Raw genomic sequence first — 9,230 nt, 5'->3', positions numbered from 1 at the left:
CGCCCCCCGCGGTCAGGTGGTCCTGAGGACGCGCTCCCCGCGCACAGGCGACGCGCCGCGCGCAGGCCGGGCCTTTTCTGCCGCCGGAACCGTGGTCCCGCGGGCGGGCGTCCCGGCCGGAAGGCAGCGGGCGAGGGCCGGAAGCGCGCGCCGCGGCGGCGAAGCGTGTCCGTGCGGAGGGAGGCAGGGAGGGAGGGCGAGCGCGGAGCGGCGCCGGACGCGGCGAACATGGCGGCGTTTTCTGGTGCGTCCTCGGAGCGCGCGGGCGCGGGCGCGGGGGCGGGCGCGGGGGCGGGGGCGGGCGGCTCCCTGGGCGCTGCGGGCGGAGGGGGGCGGCCGGGGCGGGGGCCGGCTGGCGGCGGCGGGGGCGGCGGTGGGGGCGGGGGTGGCCGGCCGGGCGTCGCCCCGTCCCCCCTTCCCCCCCCCCTCCCCCCGCCGTCCCGGGAGCCGCCGACCCGCTCGGGCGCCGTGGTGCGGGGCCTCCCGCCGGGTTGACGTGGCGGCGGCCGGGCCTTCCCCGAGCCGAGCAGCGCGGGCTCCCCCGCCGGGTCTCCGCCCGGGGCCGCTGACCCCGCCTGCGGGTCACTCCCCGTCTGGCCGTGCCCCCTGCTCTGTCCGCGGTCTCGCGAAGCGGCCGCGAGCGCCCTGGATGCACGCGGGACGGCGAGCCCATGTGTCGGGCGAGGCCTCCTGCGCTCCTAGCCGGCTCCGGGTATGACACGTACCGACTCGCTTCCCTCTACTCCTCGAAGGGCGTCGCGAATGCACATCTTTAAGTCACCAGAGAGCAGTTTGGGGTCTGTGTCACTTGGCATCTCCCAGTAGGAAGCAAGGCGAAATCCGGAGGGGTAGCCGGTTTGCTTTCCCCAGCTCGCCGAAGACAAGATTTTTTTTTTTTTAAATTTTATTTATTTATGCATGAGAGAGAGAGGCAGAGGGAGAAGCAGGCTCCACGCAGGGAGCCCCATGCGGGACTCGACCCCGGGTCTCCAGGATCAGGCCCTGGGCTCAAGGCAGAGGCCCAACCACTGAGCCACTCGGGCAGCCCCCATCCAAGAGTCTTGGGCAGGGATGGAGATTGCGTTACTGCGTCAGCCATGGCCTTCCCGGCCTCCGTCGTGCCCCGAGCCACCCAGGTGCTCCTACTTGAAACAAGATTTTATTTATTAGAGACTGGAGAGCGAGCGCCCCTGAGCAGAGGGAGAGAAAGCAGGCCCCCCTGCCTAGCAGGAAGCCAGAGGGGAGGCTCCCATCCCTGGGCCCTGGGATCATGACCTGAGTCTCAAAGGCAGAGCTCAAGAGACCGAGCCACCCAGGTGCCTCTTACAACAAGATTTCGGAGTCGAGGTGCGTGGAGCAGTTCCACATTGTCATCTTACAGGTTTACTTCTTTGGGAGTCACGCACAGATTTCAAGAAAGTTAAAGACTCGTAGAGTCTGTGATGTAAAGACCTAGAATCACAGAACGTGAATATTCCTGTTTTTCCCTTAAATATGAAAGTATTCTATGTAGAGAAAACATGGTTCCAAAGCAAACATGCAGAGAGCACGACCAGAATCGAGCAAGACGTCTGGAATTTGCTGAAATTTGCTGTGCTTGCTGCTTGCCGTGTAACAGTTTCACTGGCGACTTCAGCTTACGGTATACGCTGCGGCATATTTAAGATCATCACTCCCCTTTTTTTCAAGCACTTTGGATTTTAGAGCAAGAGAATATAGCTGGACTCTAATGGGAGCAATTCTTAGGAATGTCTGCTTGGATATACAGCTGCAGATCTTGATTAGTTTTTGATCTGTGGATTTTCCTGGGGAGATTTAGAGGTAGGAGAACCTTTTTCTCAAAAAGATTTTCATACTTTCCCTATCATTCATATTTATATTAATTAGTTTACTATGTACTAAAATTTTAGTGTTGGACCTATTGTGTTAATTGCTAGTATGATTCTTCTCACATGCAATCCCCCCGCCCCCGTTTTTCCAGTGGATGTTTTCAGTTTGTAGATTTGTGCCTTTACACAAACAATTATAAGCAATAAAAAATTTCCAAATTAGTTATCTCTGGAGCTTAGAAGTGTTTAAGTGTTGTTCGTTTTTTTAATAGAAATATGTATTTTTGTAATAATAAACTGCATTTTTGGAAATGCAGACTTAAAAATTCTTATTTGGAAAGGAGGTACAGTACATTTGAGAAATGACAAAATACAATCAGAAATAACCCAGTCTATTAATTTGGGACTGGTTCAAAGTGAATTATTTAAATATCTGAACAATTAAGAACCGTAGTTCTTCAGCTGTGATCTCCAGTTACCCAAGTTTTCACCACCAGCCCCTCCCTTTTTTAGTTACTGAGTTTGACTATGGTTGCCAGTAAGTTTGGGCCTCTCTCTCCACTTGTCTGTTCACTTTTCTCAGCTGCCTGAAGCTAACTAACCACATGGTCCTTAAATAGTCACGGCACAGGACTTCCACATTATCTCCAGATGAAACCACCAAGATGTTAGTTGAGAAAACTCTAACTCTGGCAGATTTTTCCACCAGTCTAGGAAGGAAGCACTCACTGGTGGCTACTATGTATCAAGTGACAACTATGTGTCAGATGGCATTACACATTACTATCTCTAATCTTACAGCTCTATGACAGATCATGTTAGCTTGATTTTTGTGAGGAAGAAATGGGTTTATAGCTTCATTAGCTCTAGAGCTTGCTCAAGATCACATCGCCAGTGAGAGTTTGTATATGAACTCTAGTTAATTTCTCCGTAACTCTTTTAACAGTGTCATATGCAGGAGGTACTCAATAACAGCTATGCTCCCAATCCTGTTCCCTGTTCTATGAACAGTAATTTTAAGGGCAGTTTAAGTTTAGTATGTTCAATTTTTTTTTTTGAATTTTATTTTCAGAGATGGGTGTTATGCCTGAGATTGCTCAAGCTGTAGAAGAGATGGATTGGCTGTAAGTACATAAAGTGTAAAAATACCTGTGACAACAATGTTTGGCAGTTGAAACAGTTATTTGTGATCTTACCAAATATTTTTGAGTCTAGTAACTAAAATTCAGTTTTTTTATATTTCTCTAAATTATAGAAAGCTTCCTTTTTAAACTTTGATGCATTATTAGCTAGAAAAAATTGGTACTATTTACCAAATAAAAGTCTCTTTTAGATTTATAGTTTAACATGACTTATTTAGCATAGGTGATTTTTTTTTTTTTTTTTTTTTTTTTTTTTGCTAACCAAAATTCTTCAAAATATGATTCTTTTAGTCTCCCAACTGATATCCAGGCTGAATCTATCCCATTGATCCTAGGAGGCGGTGATGTACTTATGGTATGTTTACATTTGGTGAGGTGTTGGGAGTTGAGGGCACACAATTCTGGGGCTGTTTGTGACTCACTTAAAGATCTCCACAGGCTTAGAAATGATATTTTCACCAAATTACTTTTACTCACAACATTTAGGATATGTACTGTATTCAAAATAATGAGGCAGAAGTTGTAGGGAGCACAGGTGAAAAAGACACAGTCTTTCCCCTTGAGAAGCTTAAACCCAGTAGTGTAGTAAGACAGGTACACGGAGAAATGTGTCAGACAAGGGGCTCTACTTGGGAAAGTAGACTTTGGACAAAGGAAAGATGAAAGAGAAATGCTCTATAAATAGCGTATCAACAAAAGCAATAGTAGAATGCAGGATATGATCCTAGAGTAATTCAGTTAGATGGTGGCATAAAATTGTGTGTGGTGGGAGGAGCATATATTGATATAAGATGGGAAGTATACAGTGAGATTATATGGACTCTTTCTCATGTGTCATGTTAAAGAATTGGTATTTGTTGGGGGGATCATTGGAAATTTTTTTAAGAATTCATTTATTTTAGAGAATGCGTGCAGGGGTGGGGGAAGGAGGAGGAGAAAGAGAATCTCAAGTACTCTGTGCCAAGAGGGGAGTCCGATGCGGGGCTTGATCCCACAACCCTGAGATCACGACCTGAGCCAAAACCAAGAGTCGGACGCTTAACTGACTGAGCCCCCCCAGGCACCCTGGGATTATTGGAAATTTTTAAGGGGGGATGTGTTGCATCATTAGAACTGTGTATTTATGAAGGACTGATTTGGGAGCAGTTGGTAGTGTAGCTCAGTATTAGATACTGTTAGGATACTTTCGTAATAATCTAGTTTAGAATGATGAGGGCTTGGATTTGAATGGTAGCAATGGGAAAGGAGAGAGCAGATTCTTGGGTGAGGGAGAAGTGACCAGATTGCAGTAGCCACAGTTGACTGAAGGATTCCAAGGAATCTAGAGGCACTGTGAACAATTACAGTAGCCAGTCAGTCTTAAAGATTTCTTCATGGTATCATGTTAAATTGACAACCACAATTGTAAGCTCACCTATTTTTTTCCCACTTAGGCTGCAGAAACGGGAAGTGGAAAAACTGGTGTAAGTAATAAACTTAAATTGGCTTACTTTGTAAGAGTTGATTTTTTTTTTTTTTTTTAAGATTTTATTTATGAGAAACAGAGAGAGAGAGAGAGAGAGGCAGAGACACGGGCAGAGGGAGAAGCAGGCTCCATGTAGGGAGCCGACGTGGGGCTCGATTCCGGGTCTCCAGGATCATGCCCTGGTCTGAAGGCGGTGCTAAACCACTGAGCCACCCAGGCTGCTCATAAGAGTTGATTTTTAAAGCAAGTTTGAACATCAGTTTTTATTTTGAAATATTAAATAACCTTTTCCAAAATGTAAGGAATTGATTGCTTGCCACTGAGAGTGATATTTTAGTTGCCAGCTAATTCTGAAGTAAGATCTACGAGTGTAGGTATAAGAATAGTATAGTTTTAAACTGATCATGGGTAAAGAGTTGCAGTGTCTTTAGTCTATATTTATTTCTGAATTAACGCAATGGCTCTAGTAATATAGAGGCTGCAAATAGACGTGGCTCTCGTGTTGGCCTGGACCAGGGAAGCAGTTTGTCAGACTCGATGGTATTTTTCCTCTTTGTGTAGGTTCATTCTGAAGGACCCCATTATTTATGGTTTTGGATTGTCAGCTGCCTCCTGTTTTGTTCATTCATTTTTTTTTTTTGAATTTTTATTTATATTTAAAGATTCTTTTCTTTTCCTTTCTTTTCTTTTTTTTTCTTTCTTTCATTGAGAGAGAGAGTGTGGGGGGGCATAGAGAAGGAGGGAGAAGCAGGGTCCCCGCTAAGCGTGGAGCCCAACTCAGGGCCCGATCCCATGACCATGCTTAATTGACTGAGCCACCCAGGTGCCCATTTCCTTCATTTAATCAATTCTCTTGTTATCTTGCTGGTATTTCGGGTGTGAACAAATGAAGTTAGAGTAACAGTCTGGAATATGTAATTATTTAATATGCAAGTATAACTTATAACACTGATGGCTAGTGGTTATTAATATCTGAGTACTAATGTAGAGAACTGTTGTTTCTTTGGTAGGCTTTCAGTATTCCAGTTATCCAGATAGTTTATGAAACTCTGAAAGACCAACAGGAAGGCAAAAAAGGAAAAACAACCATTAAAACTGGTGCTTCAGGTAAGTTTTGCATATTAATATTTTTCTTTTTTTGTAAAAATAGTAATGAGAATTACTAGCATTGGTAAATGGGAAGTAGAATGTGCTTTTTTTTAAATCAGTATTTGGGAGGTAGTGTTGGCATCTGGTGACCTGGAAATTGGGGATGCTAAATGCCATTTATAGCATACACAGTGAAAGATTGTCCCTCCTAAAATACTAATAGTGCTTTCTTTGAGAAAACACTGGCATTTTGGAAATTATGTGTAGTTATTTTAATGTTTTTCTTAATACCTTTTATATCTAATATTAAAGATAAGTTGGTACAATGTTTTACAAAAGTATTAAGGATTTTTATAAAAAAATTGATGGAGTAAAAGTCCATGATGGTGGGAAATACTGCCTTCCACAGGGAAAGGAGGCATGCATTGTTTTTCCTTTAAGATAAGAAAGGAGTCCAGGAAGTTAAAATGTAAAGTGTAAATTTTAAAATCTGTTTATGTTTAGTCCTATTTACATAGAGATCGATCCTTTACTAGGATTTCCAGTCCTGTCTATGCCATGTATAATCTTACATCAATTCCTCATCTGTAAATTGTATTGTTTTCATTAAATGGTTCTGAATTCTGTTCTATTTTGAGTAATCTATGGTTTTGTTATATTTTGACACAACTTGTTCAGTCTTTTGAGTCACATTTGTTTCATGATACAAAACAAGAATGTGACAAAATTGCAAGCTTAAGTAGAGTGAACTTGGCATATCAACATTTTTTTCTTCTCAGTAATTTGAAAGTAACAATGTTGCATCGTTCATAGAATGAACTCACTTGTAACTAAATTGTGAGATAATGGACATGAACTCTTTAGATTATTGGCCTATTTGAAAGTAGTTTTAGAACTTGTAACAACTATAAATGATCACTTTTATAGTTGGTGATAAAAGAGAATGCTTCCAGAGGAGAATAACCAGAATGGTGGTAGTTTCAAAAATCATGGCCTGTGAGGAATAAAGAAATTAGGTGTTTAAACTTGGAGAGACAAGTGCAAAAGAGGTTAGGTAATTCTAAAATCATCGAAGGGATCTGGAGAGAAAAATAACTGTTCCAGAAGGGACCAGAACTAATTAGAAATAATCTAATGAAGATTTCTGTTTAAGTATTTACTAGTAACTACATGGAGCCCACAATGAGGGAGAGAAAGAGTAAGTTATTTCTCAGAGTGTTTAAGTAGATGATCGATATTATTTGACCACAAATAATCTAGAGAAGATTTCTACATTGGCAGGAAATTGTCCTGAAAACATGTAGAGTTCTTCAGCTATTACAATTCTTTGGTTATCTGTAGACTATTAAGATGTTTTAGAAAAGGAAAATGCTGATCCCATACAAATAAGGAGGGAAGAAATTGTGACTTTTGAATGTGATATTGACTTATTTAAAGGACTTGCTTTTCTTTTGCAAATGATACAGCAATACTTAACTAGATCTGGATACATTAGTCATTTATTTCAACATATTTAGTTATAAAAGCTTCATTTTATCATTGCCTTCATAGTTAGGACAAAGACCATCGTCATCTACTGCCAAGTGCGGTGGAGCAAGTGAGGAGGAAAGGATGTGCCCAGAGAACAGTGATTATCCCCTTTGACCTATGTTAGTTTTCACTTTCAATTTTGCCTTTAATAAAAACAGCAAAACATTACTTGTACGTTCCCAAATAGTTTGTAAAACCATATTAAATCTAGAGGAATTAAGGTATAATATAAAATTAAAATACTTGGATTATTGTTTAGAGAATGTTAATTTCATATGATTGTGTGTGACTTTAATTTTAGTGCTCAACAAATGGCAAATGAACCCGTATGATAGAGGATCTGCTTTTGGTAAGTGGATAGATTTTAGCAGCTTACATGTAATTTGGAAATCTATTTTCAGTAATACTTGAGAATATCAAGAAAATTCTGAAAAAGAATAGTAAATGAAGATTTAATTTACCAGATATTGGTACTATGTCCAATACTACTTAAATGTAGTTTAGTAGTGACATAGGAATAGTTAAAAAAGTCATTGGAATATAATGGAAATATGTCCCAGTAAATATGATAATTTAATATACAGAAAACAATATTCATTTCAGTAGGAAAAAGGATTTATTCAGTTAGGGTGCTGGTATAATTGATGCTCCATCTGGAGCAATGTAAAATTAACTTAGAAACAAATTCAACATGTACTTAGGATTTAAATATGCATATATATATATATATATATATATATATATAATTTAAATATAGAAAACTACATGTACAATTTTGGGGTGGGGGAATTTTCCTAACCCAAATAGGAAACTTGGAAATTGTAAAAGATTGAGGTTTATTTTTGTACAGTAAAAAAAAAAAAAAATACATAAATGGAAAAGATACCACAGAAAAAAAATTGTGAACACTTGCAATGTTGATGAAAGATAAGGAATACATATAAACTGCTGAGAGGTTCTTGAATACATAGCAGATTAGGTTACCTATTTTGGTAAGAAGGATCACCAATAGTGAAAGTGGGCAAAGGTTGTGAATAGACCGGTCACAGAAGAGCAAATCCAAATGGCAATAAACGTTCAAAAATAACATTTATAGGTACTAGAGAAATGGAAATTAAAGTTACAGGGAGATAACTCTTTTACACTTATTTGATTGATTAGAATCAGAGTGATAATTGACCAAACAAATTATTGCCTTTTTGGAAGGCAGTTTGGTATTCCCAATTAAAATTTATTTTTTTATTTTTTAAATTTTTAAAAAAATATTTATTCATGAGAGATACAGAGAGAGGCAGAGACACAGGTAGAGGGAGAAGCAGGCTCCATGCAGGAAGCCCGATATGGGTCTTGATCCCAGGACTCTTGGATCACTCCCTGAGCCAAAAGCAGACGCTCAACCACTGAGCCACCCAGGTGTCCCCCCAATTAAAATTTAAAATGTGTATTTATTTCTGGAAGATTTAGCCCTTTGGAATAAATGTGCCAGGATATAAGGATATACATACAAAACTGTTTGGTGCAACATTATCTGTAATGGTAAAAACTGTCAACAAGATGAATGTTATCGCTGACAGATTGCTTAAAACAGATTAGGATGTATCCAAGGACTATTGTGTAGCCATTACAAAGAATGAGTCAGAACTACAGTGTTGACTTGGAGGAATTTTCTACAGGTGTTGGTGAGCAAGAAAAGCTGGACGCAAAAAAATATACAGTGGGCATGAAGAATCATGCCCAAAACAGACAAAAATATCCAAACTGCTGCTGTCTACCCTATGGCCTCTAATTTATTATCAAGTTTATATTCTACTGTAGAACTGCATAAGGAATTTTTAAAAATAAAAATTTTAAGGATTTGCCATTGCTTAGGGAACTTTTTATGAAGTTCAAAGTTTTATAGATTGTAGCACCCATATGAATAAGAATTTATACTTTGAGTAAATTAATTTCTGGTCAGTGAAGTAAAATGTGTGATGAGATGCTTTTCTTGAAAGTTTGTTCTGCATTCAGGTGCTGAATATGGGTGTAAGCCTGAACCGGAACAGAAGTTACAATTTCTTTCCATTACAAACAAGAGCTATATGCTTTCCTTAGAGTCAGTAAGCGTTAATAAGCACTGACTGACCCTGAGGTATAATGTAGAACCACCTAATTTTTCAGGGTCCTAGTATTCGC

The 9,230-nt window shown here is 40.5% G+C and overlaps 1 protein-coding gene across 3 annotated transcripts in view; it reads left to right on the top strand.

Moving 5' to 3' along the window:
• Positions 1-134: 134 nt before the first annotated feature.
• Positions 135-9,230, top strand: part of DDX1 (DEAD-box helicase 1) — a 35,007-nt gene continuing 25,911 nt past the window's right edge. Inside the window, exons 1-6 of one of the 3 annotated variants that reach the window (XM_072771028.1) lie at positions 135-244; positions 2,902-2,953; positions 3,263-3,326; positions 4,405-4,434; positions 5,447-5,543; positions 7,357-7,404. In XM_072771028.1, the coding sequence (XP_072627129.1) occupies positions 229-244; positions 2,902-2,953; positions 3,263-3,326; positions 4,405-4,434; positions 5,447-5,543; positions 7,357-7,404 (307 nt within the window). In that variant the 5' untranslated portion in view covers positions 135-228. Of the gene's footprint in view, positions 245-642; positions 1,822-2,901; positions 2,954-3,262; positions 3,327-4,404; positions 4,435-5,446; positions 5,544-7,356; positions 7,405-9,230 lie in introns of those variants that run through there. The other 2 variants (XM_072771027.1, XM_072771026.1) reach the window with 2 other exon arrangements.

Source organism: Canis lupus, chromosome 12 (genome assembly GCF_048164855.1).
Source record: "Canis lupus baileyi chromosome 12, mCanLup2.hap1, whole genome shotgun sequence".
Lineage (NCBI taxonomy): Eukaryota > Metazoa > Chordata > Mammalia > Carnivora > Canidae > Canis > Canis lupus.
The sequence above is the reverse complement of the archived record's forward strand: the minus strand, read 5'-3'. Positions and strand labels throughout refer to the sequence as shown.